The 16,382-nt window shown below is 38.5% G+C and overlaps 2 protein-coding genes and 1 long non-coding RNA gene across 4 annotated transcripts in view; 2 read left to right on the forward strand and 1 right to left on the reverse strand.

Moving 5' to 3' along the window:
• The window catches only part of LOC134298272 (uncharacterized), a 17,873-nt gene extending 6,192 nt beyond the window's left edge, over positions 1-11,681 (forward strand). For both annotated transcript variants that reach the window (XR_010005263.1, XR_010005262.1), the window contains 2 exons: positions 6,711-8,874; positions 11,571-11,681. This is a non-coding gene — a long non-coding RNA (uncharacterized LOC134298272). The remainder of the gene's footprint in view (positions 1-6,710; positions 8,875-11,570) is intronic.
• ik (IK cytokine) overlaps positions 1-12,794 on the reverse strand; it is a 15,818-nt gene extending 3,024 nt beyond the window's left edge. Inside the window, exons 1-16 of the mRNA XM_062977854.1 lie at positions 12,641-12,794; positions 10,160-10,226; positions 9,330-9,422; positions 8,775-8,834; positions 7,425-7,592; positions 7,229-7,343; positions 6,109-6,179; positions 5,961-6,007; positions 5,597-5,760; positions 5,146-5,254; positions 4,713-4,752; positions 4,139-4,358; positions 3,183-3,201; positions 2,347-2,427; positions 1,806-1,884; positions 436-493 (exon numbers count right to left, since the gene is read on the reverse strand). Coding sequence (XP_062833924.1) covers positions 436-493; positions 1,806-1,884; positions 2,347-2,427; positions 3,183-3,201; positions 4,139-4,358; positions 4,713-4,752; positions 5,146-5,254; positions 5,597-5,760; positions 5,961-6,007; positions 6,109-6,179; positions 7,229-7,343; positions 7,425-7,592; positions 8,775-8,834; positions 9,330-9,422; positions 10,160-10,226; positions 12,641-12,656 — 1,407 coding nt within the window. The 5' untranslated portion in view covers positions 12,657-12,794. The remainder of the gene's footprint in view (positions 1-435; positions 494-1,805; positions 1,885-2,346; positions 2,428-3,182; positions 3,202-4,138; positions 4,359-4,712; positions 4,753-5,145; positions 5,255-5,596; positions 5,761-5,960; positions 6,008-6,108; positions 6,180-7,228; positions 7,344-7,424; positions 7,593-8,774; positions 8,835-9,329; positions 9,423-10,159; positions 10,227-12,640) is intronic.
• Positions 12,795-12,874: 80 nt separating this feature from the next.
• On the forward strand, positions 12,875-16,372 carry ndufa2 (NADH:ubiquinone oxidoreductase subunit A2). The gene is made up of 3 exons (XM_003219892.4): positions 12,875-13,062; positions 15,572-15,678; positions 16,228-16,372. The coding sequence occupies exons 1-3, from the start codon at positions 12,959-12,961 to the stop codon at positions 16,317-16,319; spliced, it is 303 nt and encodes a 100-aa protein (XP_003219940.1). The 5' UTR covers positions 12,875-12,958; the 3' UTR covers positions 16,320-16,372.
• The last annotated feature ends 10 nt before the right edge of the window (positions 16,373-16,382 follow it).

Consider the following 16,382-nt stretch of genomic DNA (forward strand, 5'->3'; position numbering starts at 1 on the left):
GATAGAGTTTGCTCTATAATTTTATTTTCAATATATTTTAAAGTTTATTTTTGATTTACTTTAAAGTGGGATGCGTTAAAAAACATCAGTTCCATACATGCAGCCTAAAGTGAGGCTGATCTCCATTTTATCATTCCATTCTGATGCAAATCAGGTCAAATTTAAAATGAGAACTGGGAGCAACATCAAATCTGAGATGGTTCAGAATCTATATTCTGAGAGACTTTAGGCATCACTCTCTTTCCTACGGTAGAAATGCATATGTTAAAGCTGTAAACCAGTGGTTCTCAACCCGTAGGTCCCCAGGTGTTTTGACCTACAACTCCCAGAAACCCTAACAGCTGGTAAACTGGCTGGGATTTCTGGGAGTTGTAGGCCAAAACATCTGGGGACCCATAGGTTGAAAACCACTGTTGTAAACAATTGAAAATATACCTGATCCATTTTGCTGTAGTCTACTTCTTCATCACTATCCACAGCCATGTCATCCATTCTAGAAAAACAAAAACAAATACCTGATAGCTCTCATTCTTCTATTCACATTTCTGGAGGCATGTGAATACAGACTGCCATCAATATAGCAGCTTAATCTAATCACAAATACGCTAAAGTCATTTGTAATTAAGACTAATAACAAGAAAACATAACCAAGAAGAACTGCTCATAAAAATGTAGCAAAGAACAAACTTGGGAATTTCAGCTGAACTTCCAAATACATTTTCCAATATTTAATTTATAGATCACTATGGAATATTTCAAGATCAGTAGGTTGGATAGAGGTAAATCTGACACAATGAATGAAAGTACACTAACAAAGAATGAGACTTGTAAATCAAATTATATAATGTCCACATTTGTTCTGCACAGTAGGGCAAATACCATATTTACTTGACTCTAATGTGCACCTTTTAGGCCATATATACTTGAGTATAAGCCTACCTGAATATAAGCTGAGGCACCTAATTTTACCACAAAAACTGGGAAAACTTACAAGATGAGGGTGGGAAATGCAGCAACTACTAGTAAATTTCAAAAATAAAAAATAGATATAAATAAAATTACATTAATTGAGGCATCAGTAGGTTAAATGTTTTTGAATATTTCCATAAAACTAATTTAAGATAAGACTGTCCAACTCTGATTTCTTACATACTCAAGTATAAGCCGATCCAAATATAAGCCAGCCAGGACGCTCACCTGAGTATAAGCGGGCGGGGGGGGGGGGGGGGCTTTTTCAGCCCTAAAAAGGGCTGAAAAACTCAGCTTAAACTTGAGTATATATGGTACATCACCAAAATTCAGGTGCACATTAGTTTCACGTACTACAGTGATCTTAAGTGCTGAGCCAAAAGAGAAAGCTGCTTTCATGGAGCAGCCATTGTAGATTTTAGGGCTAAAGTCTTGGGGCCCTGCCCAACCCTCCTTGGATGCATCTACACTGCAGAATCAGTGCACTTAGGTGCTACTTTTAATTTCTATTGTTGTTGTTGTTATTATTATTGTTATTATTGTTATTATTATTATCATTACCTTTATTTATATCCCACCTTCCTCTTCATGGGGACTCAAGGAGGCCATGGCTTAATATAATGGAATCCTGGGATTTATTATTTTGGAGAGGCATCATTAGTCTCTAATAAATATGGTATTCATAGTGACAGCGGTTATTAACCGTTTCCACATACCAGCCCAGAAGAGAGTATTTCCTTAAAACAGACTACAATTCAGGATAAAGCAAACTATCATTAAGTTCTAAATGATTTCTAACACATTGATTCCAATTATGAGGAATACAGAATTCTTACGTTGCAGGGTAGCATTCAGCATAGCTGTTTGACATCCCAAAGAAGTCACCAAGTTGCTTTTTGTCTTCAGTTTTTTTTAATGTGCTACACGTTGAGGAAAAAGATACATCACCAGGAATTGAACCAACCTGACCTGCATGACTATTGTTATTAACTAGCTAATGGTTCATAAATTGAATGAGAGAGTTCCACTGCTGAACAGCTCCCACAGTTAGGAAGTTCTTCCTAATATTCAGGTGGAATCTCCTTTTCTGTAATTTGAAGCCATTGTTCCATCTCTTAATCTCTTGAATGGGAGAGACGAAGCCCTCCCTCCAGTTGGTCATATGCCTCAAGTACAAAATGTGTTTCAGCTTAATGTACAGATTGTGGTCTTCTGGACCTTCCTCAACGTCTAAAATAAGTATCCTCTTCGTATGAGGAACTAGATACAAGAAAGTTTTCCTTCAAAAGACAACTAGAGCTTCCCTAAACAAACTACTGAAGCTGTTTGCACTCAAAACAAGTGCATAAGTTTGTATAATGCATACATATAAAGGATATGATTCCGGCCCTTCCCAGCCACCTGCACCAGCAAACTTCTCATTGATTGATTTAATCAACTCTTTGGCTGAGCCAGGTCCTAGAAACAAGGAAGATATACAAATAAATGCTTCATTATTCTTATTTAAAAGCAATTCCACTCACTATTGCAATGTTCAGAGAAGACTAGAACAGATACTTGGGAATCTTTTATATTTATTAGTTTAATGTAAATTAATTTTATATTGGTCTATGGCAAAAATGCATTATTCTCCTGTCTACTTTAACAACCGCACACAAGACAGCACTTGAATCATGTAATAGTCCTCGATCATTCAGTGACGTAACAGTCCCATAACTAGAAAGCTTGCTTTAAATGTTACTCAGAGTTGAACTGTGACCTACTAACATCTTTGTTACTAATTAAGTAATTAATTATAAATAACTAGTCATATGCAATTATGCCAAGCTTTGGATGAAATGAGTTGTGTTCAATAACATTTTATTGTTCAAAACAAAATTTCTTGTTCTTATTATTTTTACTATTGAGTTTCAAGCATGTTATTCCCAAGCAAATGCTGATGCTTTTAACAGAAAACAAAATGAAAAAGGTGATTCCTGAAACCTTCCATGCCTGACCAATGGAACATAATAATTAAAAATGTGGTATCACACAATACTGCAATAAATGGGTATGAAAATTAGAAGAGCTAAGTATGTACTAAGAAAATAAACTTTAGTATGTCAATTATGAAATATTGATGGCTCAGCTTCAAAAACAGGCTAGACAAATAATTTCATTACTAAATATGATTGTTTTAAATTCTAGGCAATATGATTACAAGTGGAACTTACCTTTATCAATGTCAATAGGCTAAAAAAGGAGAAAGGAAAGAGGAACACATTAATCCCAGAACAACAAAGATGGATCTCCTGCTGGAAATGTGCCAGATCTGTTAAATGCTAATATCTCCTCATCCACTGTATTCTTTTCTCATTAAAAAAATAAACAAAGAGACCAGACAAAGACCCAACTGAAACTTGCCCAAAGCCTCAGCACAATTATTTCAAACCAATTAACAGTATTGGTCTGAAATAACACCATGTAACACGATTTTTGTTCCTGGGTTATAAATGCCATTTCCTAATTGGTTCTATCTTTAAAACATGGAAAACGTTTATTAAACTGAAAAAAACTTTGTTTTTGTGGGACATTCTGCAGCCATTTTGCTGCAGTTTTTCAATGAAGACCTCATAAAAGTCTAAACCAATTCAACGTAGTTTGTGGCAGCCACGAAAACAAAGTTTCTGGAGTATAGTAACTACCTTTAGAGGAAGTACCACACAATCAAACAGGAAACAACACTTTCAAACCTAGATCAAAAATGTTTACAAATTTTGTTACACAGTGATAATTTAACATCTTCCCTGCATGGTGGCAAAACTTGTGGTTCCCAAGAATTTATCTGAAACTTTAACCTACTACAGCTAATTTTAACTTATTACAGCTCTAGCAAAGTTTAGGGGATTCAACTGGCCATAGTTGTTTTTCCTCAGCCTGTTTGGTTAAGGTTAAGGTTAAGGTCTTCTTCCTTTTGTTGCAAATCAGGAGACAGAAAAAAGGTCGACTTCATTCCTAATGATTTGTGGAGGTACGACTAGTTTTATGAAAATTAGTGGTCATAAAATAGTTGGGGCCAAGGCAACTCTTCACACTCCCAAAGATACAGCCTGATGCCTGGAAGCTGTGTAATCATGCAACAATGAGAAGACTTTACCACAGTTTCAAGGCCAAGATCCTCTCTGCATACCTCATCATCAGCTTTGGGTTTCTCAAAGTAGCTGTGCCTCTTCTTCTCCTCCTCACGTTCCCGTTCTCGTTCCCTCTCCCGGTCTCGTTCTCGTTCTCGCTCATGTTCCCGGTCTCTCTCCCTTTCCCGCTCCCGGTCGCGTTCCCTGTATCGCTCTCGCTCCTTCTCCCGAGGCACCTTTGCTGCAGACGGCACGTAATCTCCAATATCCTCAAAAATACTTTTAGGTCAAACAGATGCAAGTTTGAAAATCAGCTGAGGGATATATACAAATCACACAGAAGAACTAGCAGAACATTCTTTAAAGGCTTCATCAACACACATTAATATTTTATCAAGTAATTTTGCCACCAGGTGACTGATTCTGGCTGAAACACAAAATAATTCCTGAACTCTGTAAAAAGGACAAGGCAATATTTATCCTCTGATAACCCACAAGTCTAAACACATTTCTCTCCATTGCAGGAGGACCCTCTAATAAGGTGGCAGAATCTTGGGGAAAGCCCCAGTTATAATTAAAATAGTGCAATAATATTGTTAGAAATAATATGCTCAAAGAGGATAGCCTACTTACTTCATATCTGCCTCTGGTGGTTTTTTCTCATCCAGTTTTCCTAAAAAAAAAAAAAGAGTAATTTGAGAAGGATTCTTCTGTGAATTAGTTATGTTCCAAGTTAGATAATACAGAAACACTATAAAGCAACACCAGTTCCTGCAGACATCTCAATATCAATTATGGCGTGCAAAACTGGATACCATGCATCTGCAAAGTCTTTCAAACAGAGCACATGAAATAGGACCTAAAATCCCATCTTAAGTAATCTGCTATTAGAAGCTATCATTCAGCAGAGAAAAAGGCCACAAGAACCCAAGTTTGGATGTCTTCTCATGATAAATCTTTTAAAGTTTTCCTACATTATATAGAACTTTTCCTTTTGTTGCAATTAGTTATGAATAGGCTTACAAGAAGAAAATGATGTCCATATCAACCCTGAACACATGCTCACCCTTGTCCTTCTTCTTGAGCTTTTTGTTACGGGTTCCTTGCCTCAAGTAGGAAAGAATCTGTGTCAGTTTGCTGATTACAATGTCATTTGTAGTCAATGTGGTCTGAGCCTAAAAAGAAGAATGGAAAGAATAGCAATCCTATTGCTTGCATAAAATTATTGTTGTTGTTGTTGTTATTGTTATTATTAAAAATAATAACAACTTTATTTATATTCCACCCTATCTCCCCAAAGGGGCTCAGGACAGATTCCAAACACAAAAGGCAAACATTAAATGCCCGAACACAACAACAATACACCCATAATAACAAAAATTGACAACCCAACATAAAAAAACAAATTATGACTTAGCAACTAAAATTAAATTAAAAATGCAATCTGTTATATCAGACATAAAACAAAACATCAAACATGAAACTGCTAATTCAGCAAAAGCAGTCAGGACTGTTACCTCCATGGTAGGGCAATCTGCTTTGCTTCTAATCAAGGTTGTGGGGATGTCTGTGTCAGCATATTCATCATCAAGGTCTACCACATAAGCCATTCTCCCAGGCAGAAAGAGCTCATTCCGCTCATATGCTTTATTCTTGAACAACATCCGGTAAACGTTACGACCTGACAAGAAAGAAGATTCAAGCAGAAGTACCAAATGGCAGGAAGACATTTCCGTTATTCTTCGAGTCAGTACTTCTTCAAACCACATTAAAATCAAAGCTACAGTATCCAAACAATGTTTATTTTTGATTATCTAAAATAATACCACAACCTAGTCCACAATTCGCAGCACATATTAGCAAGCATCTGAACACTCTTACCTAAACGGGTCTTGAATTCAATTTTGTTTTCTGGATCTTCATCTTTTCTTTAAAAAAGAAGAAACATAATAAAAATATATTTCTGTGACTCATTCTCCTTTAATGAAAACACTTAACAGATCAGAATTCTGCTATGAAAGAAACATACTTAGTTTCTTTCTGGGGCTTTTCCATCAGCTCTTCCTCTTCTTTTTCTTTGCTGGCAATCTCTGCACGGACCTAAGAAAAGAGATTTTCTTCGTAAGGCCTCTTGAAGACATTTTGAGTAACACATCCCACCAAATCAGAAAGGCAACTTTAAGAATATGAATAAAGAGAAATATAAACTCTGCTACAATCCTGACTTTTAAAAAAGTTTTAGGTAGCATATTTTGTATATATTAAAAAGATTATATAGTAAACAAACGAAAATCCAAAAATAATTAGCTAAGATTCTCAACTAAAGAAGAAACACAAAGACAAGACATACTATAAAACTGTCCGATGTGAACAAGATGAAAGCTCCCTTCCTGCTCCAATCCAGTCTAAAAAACAGAATCAGCAGCCAAATTGGCAGTGACTCTCAAGGAAACTTACATAGAAAGAACTGAACCTACACTCAAAAATACAACCATAAAATCTTTATAACTGGGTTTTTAGCAGATAACATTATGCAACACAATTTTTGTCACTGGGTAATAATTTCCTAATTGGTTCTATTATACAAACATGGAAAAGGTTTATTAAACTGAACAAATTTTGTTTTTACAGGACATCCTGCAGTACATTTGGCAAGTTTTTCAATGAATATCTCACCGGGTCTCAACCAATTCAACACAGTTTTGTGGCAGTCACAAAAATGAAGTTTCTGAAGTATAACAACTACTTTTAAAGTACGTTCCACACAATTAAACAGGAAATAACACTTTCAAACATAATTTTTTTCTCCCAAACATTTTTTTCAAATTTTGTTACATGGTGCAATGCATAGTTCCAAAGAAAGCAAGAAACCATTCTCAGGAACATCTATGCTTAAAGCAAACTGCACAGTCCAGAATTTATCTGAAATTCCAGACAAAGTGAATCAAGCACGGAATTTATCACAGCTGACTTGATTAAATGTTTGTTTTGTTTTGCCTGTTTCAAACAAGTTGTGAAGCTGTCCAAATTCCGAGAGGCAAATATTACAAGCCTAAAATGGAATGATGTTCGATGTGAGTCCATACAGATATTGAAGAAGAGATTTCCTAAGGTGAATCACTTTCATGATATTGCATTATCTGGCTTACCTTTTGCAGCAAAGCAAAATCCAAACCCTTCACCAAGTGAGTGTGCTCCATGTCACCACCCAAGAACTTGGACTCCTGAATTAACTGCCGCCTCTTTTCTGCAGCTGACTTATCCCTAGAATGAGAAAAAAGAAACAATGAAATCAAGGTCCCACTGTAACATAAACAAAAAAGCTGCTCTCATGAGTGTACTCACGCCTCTGCAGTGGGTCCCACTGCCCTGTAGTTGGCAGTTGTGCTGATCAGCTCTGTTTCCTCATAGTCCTTGTTGACACCATCCCTTCTCTCCTTGGCACGGTCCCTATACTTCTCGGCCAGTTCCCTCTCGCGCTCAATCTCTTGCTGACGTAGCTTTGCGTAATAGCTGGCATCAGAAAAATAAGTCAGTTACAATCAAAACACAGACGCTATGGCATTGTATCAAAATTGCTATTTCTATTAACGCATATATCTATCAGCACTAGTTTTCTCCAGATTGCAACACCCATTTTTCTGCTCATCAGTTCTTAGCCTACTTTTTCTATCCAGATGTTCTAGAAAGTTTGTAATCAGATATGCCCTTATTTTAAACACATGATTCAAGACAATGTTTCATCTACCTTCACCTGTCCAACAATGTGAGGAATCAACAATGCTACTGGAAAATTCTCAATCCGTCTTCAACTGGAGACTGGGCACTATCTCTCAATGTGCACTTACTGTTTACTGTTAAGCAGTAGAATCAAAAAGATGTACTTGTGAAGAGAGACCAGTACCAGACATACAGTAGAGTCTCATCCAACATAAACGGGCCGGCAGAGCATTGGATAAGCGAATATGTTGGATAATAAGGAGGGATTAAGGAAAAGCCTATTAAACATCAAATTAGGTTATGATTTTACAAATTAAGCATCAAAACATGTTATACAAGAAATTTGACAGAAAAAGTAGTTCAATACGCAGTAATGCTATGTAGTAATTACTGTATTTACGAATTTAGCACCAAAATATCATGATGTATTGAAAACATTGACTACAAAAATGCGTTGGATAATCCAGAACATTGGATAAGCGAGTGTTGGATAAGTGAGACTCTACTGTAGTTCACTGACTGCACATGAAGTATTGACATGTCACTAATAATTCACATGCAATGATATCAAAGCCCAGAAAAACATCTCATAATATCAAAAGTTATTGCACTCTTTCCGTCTCCAGATGAATTATTGACAAAGACATAGCTGTAGACTCTGTCCCACAGGACAAAAGGCAAACTGGCCCAATCCTGGGAAACAAGAATAGCTAGGCATGCCCAAAAATGGTCATTGGCACCTCCAAAATCACAAATAATGCCGCCTCCTCTAAAGACAAGCACTTGCATGAGTTGAAGCATCAAGGCTTCATTTTTCACACCAAGACTGGATAACCTACGTTAATAACCTTTCCGTAAAGAGCAACCATCTTCTTCTGGAAAATGTTTAATTAGAAAGTTTCTTCTATTTTAATAAAAGTTTGGTGCTTTAGGAAAGCCCTGGGCCAGTCTCAGTCTCAATCTCTCTTTCTTTACCTTTTCTTCTTCCTCCTTCGAGCAGCTGGATCTTCATCTTCATTGTACTCTCTTGGCATTCTGAAGAAGACAAGAAAATTCAAACTCATGACAACAGCAGGTAACAATGTAATAATTTCTTTGGTTTTTGTTAGTTGCTTGAATGTTCAGATTGTTTGAGTTCTGGTTAATTGAGAACTATTTCAAAAGCTAGTTAAGATAAGAAGGTGTAAAGTGAAATCTGTTAAAATCTTCCCTCAGTCATAACCTCACAAAGTGGCTGTAGATCTCTGGATCTCAATCCCCTTAACTCAAATACTAAGACAATATATTATCTTTCTTACTGTAAATATAACATATATTGAACACTCTAAATCACCATATAAATATTAAGTTTACTGTTTCAAGTTAGGTTTATTGGCTTCAGTAGCTATATGGTTGTATACATATCACTTTCTTGTACTGTAAATATGATAAAAAGACCATGTTGTAACTGGGGATCAAAAATATATTGTCTTGGGAGGAAAAGGATATTCAATGATGTTTTGTAAAACAATTACGGAAAATGATGCTTACTCATGATGGCGAGATTTAGAAGGTGGTGCAGATGTTGGTGTTGCCCGTGGGGTCATAAGAAGCTTACGGAAGTCTTCATTGGTCAGCTTAGATCTATGAGGAAAACAATAGTTTTACTGTAAGAAATACTTCAATATCTTGCATTCAAAACATGCTACAAGGAGGGGGCAGAAAGCAGGCTGTGGGCTCCATGGGATTCTCTAAACTTCAGTTTTATAGGCTTCGAAGTCTTCTAGCAATACCACAAATTTGATCACGTTTTGTAGGAATTTGGGAGTAGAGCCACAAATCTATCCAAAACGGCACATAAATGCTTTAGTTTGCCATTTCCCACTCAAGAGTGGTTGGGGATGAAAATACATTGAAGGGTGTACAATTGTGCCAACATGAACTGCTTAATGGTTCATTTTATCCTCCCAGCACCACTCATGAATCTTTTGTCATTTGGAAATGCTCTATAATTTTTCACTGGTCTTGGTAATATGACTAAATGCTGAGGCTACCAGAACACTCTGCCTCTGACTTTTCAACATGAGGTCAGAGACAATCCCCATCTCCAGCTCCAAGTCTGAAGCTAGAGACAAGAGCAGGAATTATCCGTGCAGTTGTGCTGGGATTCTGGAACCCAATACAGTTTCAGATTATTTGTGCCTCTTCCACAGCTGAAAGCTAGAGAGAAAGTTTGGAATTTCTTGTATCACAAGTACAACTGAACACTATCAATGATGAATGACACTACAGAACCCTGGGCACTTACAATGGATAAGAATTTGACCTCAAATGTCAAAAATGATTCCTACTTCAAAATACAATGAGAAAGCTCTACTCACTGGTTAAATGAGTGGGAATCATCTATCTCATGGCCATCTGGGGCCAGAGGGTTAGAGAACGGTTCACCTAGAAAGAAGAGAAAGACAGCAGATTACAAACTAACAAATATGCATGCTGCATTGAAAGGCATGTGCAAACACTACTCACCCAGATTAAAGGACATGTTAAACAAAAAGTGGGCATTCAGGAAACATGTGAGACAAAGAAAAGCTAAGAGTGTTAGTGAGAATACAAAGTATCACTAATAAGTTTTAGACTCACTAAACTGAAAGTACTGCACTGCTTCTTACCCTAGTGGTAAGGAAAAACTGAAACCTTAAATAGTTAAGGAGAAACAGCTCTTGGGTAATCACTGGTCCAAGGCAAAACCATTCGTTTATTTTCTACCCAGACATCATCAGCCCATTTTGTTTGTTTATTTATTTATTTATAATAAAATAGTATTATCATTATATATTATCAGTAGTATTATATTTAATATATTAGTATTATTATCTTATGTAATCCAGCTCCATTTTATAACAAGCACATGGCAAAAATACTATGGACAGCTACACACAGGGAAAGCAATTTTCATGAAATTATAGGGACTACCTTAGATTTTCATATGCTCACTTTTACTCAAATTAGCAACTTTGAAACTCTAACCTAAATTCACAGTCACAAAACTGTGAATCCACAGCAAATTGTTAAATCTAATGCCCTCAACATTATTAGATGAGTGTTACCTGTAATGTGATATTGAAAAACAGACTTTGCACCTGTAGCCAGTGTTAGGTGGAAGACATTGTGGAAGACTATATGCTAAACTGCTAAATATGCTAAACTGTCCTTTGTATTGTGACCCAAGAGAAAGATATTTGAAACCCCTGCTGATAAAAGACAATAGCAACTCTCTTGTAGAAACGGTTCAGTTTTTGCTAAGTGACTCAAATGATTATGTAAACATATAAAGTGGCCCTCTTTGTGTTGTCTGCAAAAAAAAAGTCTGAAAGGGAGAGCTAGTCCCTGGTCAAAGTAATCCCTGGTCAAGTGGTCCCTGATTTTTTTAAAAAAGGTTGGGAACTACTGGCTCGAAAAATACAAGGATAGCTCTTGTAGTTTTTTAAAATTTTTGTTTATAAAAACTTTGAAAATTTCCCAGAAATCTGTGGATAAGTGAAAAGTTCTAAAACTTGATGGACTAACAATGGTAAATGTTTTCTACTATTGTAGAAAGTTTCACCCCATTAGCTGTGAAAAGCCCCTGAAGTTTCCCCACTTGCACAATTACTGTAAAGAAAAAGTAACAAATTTTTCAAGAATACTTTAGAAACAAAACACCAGCACTCCTATTTTTTTATCGATCACACATGCCTAATGTTTATTTATATACCACTTTCCCCTTCTTAATTCCCTATTTTCAAACAGGCTTGAAATGTAACACCCAGAATCCCTGCAGCTCCCTCTCCAAAGAAGGCAAAGGAAAACCCCGCCTGGATCTACATGGACATAATATAATAAAATAACAATTAAAAATAACTTTATTTCTATTCCACCTTATCTCCCCAAAGGGACCCGGGACGGATTCCAACAAACAACGGCTTACATTCATAAAACTTCATATAACAGATAAATATTGGCATAAAATCCCAACAAGACCCCACACATGAAAACAGTGTTAAAAACCTAACATCAAATTAAACCTAATATCAGTGAATTGAACATAAAATTGATAAATTAAACCTATATAGTCAGACAGAAATTATATAGTGATATAAAATCTAAATAAACATTCCCAGTAATTTACAAAAGCCAACTGAAGTTCAACACAGTTGTGTGGGTTGGATTATGTAGCCTATGGTGGTAAACTGGACTGATATAGACTAAGGGCCTTTCCACACAGCCCTATAATCCAGAATATCAAGGCAGAAAATCCCACAATAGCTGCTTTGAACTGGGTTATCTGAGTCCACACTCAGATAATGAGAGATTTTCTGGGATACAGGGCTGTGTAGAAGGGCCCCAACAGAGCTCAGATACAGCATAGTTCTCAATCAGGATCCGGAAATGGTCTGTCATTAATTAATCCTCTTCCTCTACATAAGCTAATGAGCAGAAGTAGGTCTTTAGTTGTTTTTTGAAGGAGAAGAGGGAGGGGGCCAGCCATATTTCTTTAGGGAGTTCCAGAGGTATGGGGTGGCCACGGAGAAGGCCCTCTCTCGCTCCCACCAGCCGCACTTGAGATGGGGGTGGGACCGAGAGCAAGGCCTCCTCCGCTGACCGCAGTGCCCGGGCTGGTTTGTAAGAGGAGATGCAATCGGTCAAGTAGCCTGGATATATCTAATATATAATGCATTATATACATATAATGTCATTCCAAACTGCAACCTCAGTAGGCCGCAAGGCGACACCACTGGTTGAAGGGGAGTCCTGCTAAGAGGAGGCCAACCCTGAGCTCCATGGCAAAAGCCCCCGCCCCACTTCCCGCAAACACTCACTCTCGCGCTCCGGCATTTTGGCTTCCCTTCCACCGGCGCCACTGAGGGGAGAAAACAACAAGGCCGCGAAGGGCTGCCTTTTCCCCACAAGGCACCGCGGCAGCCAAAGGGGGCGGGGCTGTGTAGGTGAGCCTTAACCCACAACACACTGCGCGCGCATGTTGTGGATTTCTGAGGCGGCTTTCCGCCTCTCTGTCAACTGCCCCGCCCCCACCGGGTATTTTGCATATCCCCGCCTCTTTCGAACGCGAGGAATGGCCAGAGGAGGCGACCAAGGCATGCCCACAAGCGTGATTGGCAGTCATTCTGCGAAGCAATATGGCGGCCGCCTCAGTTCGGGTCATTGGGAACACTCTCGGGCGGAATCTCAAGGAAATACGGATCCACCTCTGCCAGCGCTCGCCGGCCAGCCAGGGCGTCAGGTAGGCGGGAGGCCGAGGGCCAAGAGAAGGCCTTTCATACCCCTTTCCAAACATTGTAGCAATGTCAGACACAATCAGGGCCAACTAACACCTCCCAACAAAGGATTCCCCCAGGCAGGAAGCAGCCAGGCTTTGAAGCTGCAATGCTATTCAAATCAAGGTGGCCAATTGCAGCATTCACACTTGCCTCACACAGACGAGTTCTTTCTCCCACCCTAGACATTATTCCACAGATATATAGACCCCACTTGCCTAGTTTCCAACAGACCTCACAACCTCTGAGGATGCCTGCCATAGATGTGGATGAAAACATCAGTAAAGAATACTTCTGGAACATAGCCATACAGCCCGGAAAACCCAATGTCAGTTTACCTGGCAATGTAGTAGGCGAGGTTGAGACTCTTGAAGCCAAGGGGGGTTAGAAAGGAACCTTTCCTTTCTCTAATGTAGCTTCCTCTATCCATGCTTAATACAGGCTGTGATGGGACTAGAGCCCTGCTTCCCAAACTCTAGGCCTCCAGGCTTTTTGGACTTCAGTTCCCAGAATCCCTGATCAGAGGCCAAGGCAGCTGAAGCTTCTGGGAGTTGAAGTCCAAAACACTTTTGAGTCTGAGAAACATTGGACTAAAGCAGGCATGGACAAACTTCAACCCTCTAGGTGTTTTGGACTTAAATTCCTAACAGCCAGTGGCCATGAATCACAATAAGGTAGAGTGGGTGCACACGTTGCTTTGACATCAATTTTGGATGTTCCTGCTGAACATGTCATTAAATGCATCAGCTGCTGTCACACCTAATTTGACCCTAACTCTTGGAACACAATGGGAATCTACATTTCATCTACGTACACAGCCTCATTGCTGTTCACATTGGATAGTTAATGCTTTGTTGTTGCATGCCTTTGCTTCTGACTTATGACAACTCTTAAAATGAACCTATCACAGGGTTTCCTTGACAGGATTTCTTCAGAGGTTCCCTTTGGTTTTCTCTGAGGATGAGAGTCTGTGACCCTCCTCAGATCACCAGTGGGTTTACATAGCTTTGGGGATTTGAATCCTGGTCATAATCTCCTATTCAAACTATTATGTCTCATTGGTTCCCGTGCTCCTTTAAGTGAATGATTAGCACTGTCCAACACACATTTTGTTGCCTCATATGTTAGCCATTTCTGGGTAGACCTGCCGATTTCAAAAATTGCATCATCGGCTCTAGTGTTTGAGATGCAGAACATATGCCATCTATAAGTCACCGTCTACTCGCCCATAGAAAACCATAACCATACTTAAGGCCCCATATAAAATACAGATTATCTGCTTTGAACTGGATTATATGGCAGTGTAGACTCATAATTGAGTTCAAAGCAGATAATCTTATATATAATTATATGGCAGTGTAGATCCATCCTAAGAAACTAGAGCTGATGCAATCTATCCAATGCAGTTTTCTGAATCAGTGCCCCAAAGAACCCCAGGAAGAGGCCTGAAAATCAAGACACCAAGATTTTTTTTCTGGGCTATCTTGTGTTATCTTGCAATCAATTACATTAGAAGGAGAGGCTCTGGGAGCTGATTTGAACTTCCATGGTGCTTAGTGCTGTGAATGTTAAAGGCTGGGAGGCAGCGCAATGGTGTTTTCTCTTCTAGGCTTAGAAGCTCAAGCACTCCTTTCAGTACTTGTGCCTCTCTTTCCAGGAGAGCACTGTGCTATAGAGGTATTGGGCCTGAATAAAGATTTGCAACATTAAGGCAGATCCAACTTTATTGCATCCTTTTTCCAAACAGAGAGGAAATTGTTTCTGTAGACTTCAATTTTCAAAACACTCTTGGTGTTTCTGGGGATTTCCTGTTCTACCTTTTAAAGATATTACAGGGCTCTCTGTACTGTTAAACATTTTGAGATATACTTCTGGTTTTGAAAAATTGGTGTTTGGCCACTCCTGGTATTGGTTTTCTTTTGCGGCCCCTGTACCCAGCATAGTTTTGGTTTCTTCTTATATGCTATATTACTTAACTGTGTGGTCAATTGTTTTAGCCCATATGCTTATACTATATTCAAAGGAAACTTCACACTTCTTAGAAAGTATGCAGTTTTTCAGAAAGAAAATGGTAATGTTGACTGAACATGCACAAGAACATTTCTGCTGAATGCTTCTAAGCTGTATTCTCCAGTTGATATGAAAAGACTGTAGAACAGGGGTTCTCAACCTGTAGATCCCCAGGTGTTTTGATCTACAACTCCCAGAAATCCCAGCCAGTTTACTAGCTGTTAGGATTTCTGGGAGTCAAAGGCCAAAACATCTGGGGAAGCGCAGGTTGAGAACCACTGCTGTAGAAAATGCCCCAAGCCATCTGCAGCAGAAAATTGATGTTGAAATTTCCTGCATATTTAAGGTGTGAAAGTCACTACATTGAAGTTATATCTTATTAAATTACTATGAAGGTCTGAACTCTAACAGTATTTCTATGCTGCTGCTGACTTGAAAAATCCTCACTCTGGCTTCTTGTTGCAGAGACTTCATTGAACAGCACTATGTCAGTTTAAAGAAGGCAAATCCAGAGTTCCCAATCTTGATCCGGGAATGCTCAGATGTGCAACCCAAACTCTGGGCTAGATATGGTGAGTTGGGATGGGCTTGTTGGTAAAGTCTGCTATTTGCAAGTAAGAGGGTAGCAGCAGTGCAAGTATCTCACACTTGGCATCTGAAATGTTGAAATTTCCTCTTCTGTTCAGTACAATTAACTCTGATTCTGAATTACTTTGATAATTTTGAGGAACTTGACAAAGATCCCAAACCTAATCAGTTACCCAAAAAAAAGCATGATACTGTTTGTAAAGTCGTTTCTTGCACTGGAATGGGAGTTGGGGTCTGACCAAGCAGAGTAGTTAGATGTTGAAGTTGTCATTAAAACCTTTCTTACACATTGAGACCTTTAATGATTACTTCACACCAAGACTTCTGAAGTTGGTGACAGCCAAGGAACTCTACCCCGGTAAATGGCCCATCTAGTACCTTTACTAAGAGTGTTTATTTCATACTCACTTGCAAGTAAGACAATATTGTCATGGCCAGACTAGTGCTTTCATGAGGCCAGGACACTGTCTATTTGCATGCTATTAGAAGTAAAATTCCTCCGTCATCTTAAGTCTCTTTTTTTTCCTCCCCAGCATTTGGCAGAGAGAGGAGCGTGCCACTGAATAACCTTAACGTGGATCAAGTTGCAAAAGCGCTGGAAAACGTTGTGATTGCTAAAGCATAAAGATAATGTGTAACAACTGCTTTTGAATTTGAATAAAGATGTAAATATGTGTAGCTTTTTTCT

Source organism: Anolis carolinensis, chromosome 4, assembly GCF_035594765.1.
Source record: "Anolis carolinensis isolate JA03-04 chromosome 4, rAnoCar3.1.pri, whole genome shotgun sequence".
Classification (NCBI taxonomy): domain Eukaryota; kingdom Metazoa; phylum Chordata; class Lepidosauria; order Squamata; family Dactyloidae; genus Anolis; species Anolis carolinensis.

What these genes read in the sequence shown, in the direction of transcription:
- ndufa2 (XM_003219892.4), top strand. Translation starts at nt 12,959, where the DNA reads ATGGCGGCCGCCTCAGTTCGGGTCATTGGGAACACTCTCGGGCGGAAT. An exon ending in CCGGCCAGCCAGGGCGTCAG is followed by an intron (nt 13,063 to 15,571) that starts GTAGGCGGGAGG and finishes TTCTTGTTGCAG; the next exon opens with AGACTTCATTGAACAGCACT. An exon ending in CAAACTCTGGGCTAGATATG is followed by an intron (nt 15,679 to 16,227) that starts GTGAGTTGGGAT and finishes TTTCCTCCCCAG; the next exon opens with CATTTGGCAGAGAGAGGAGC.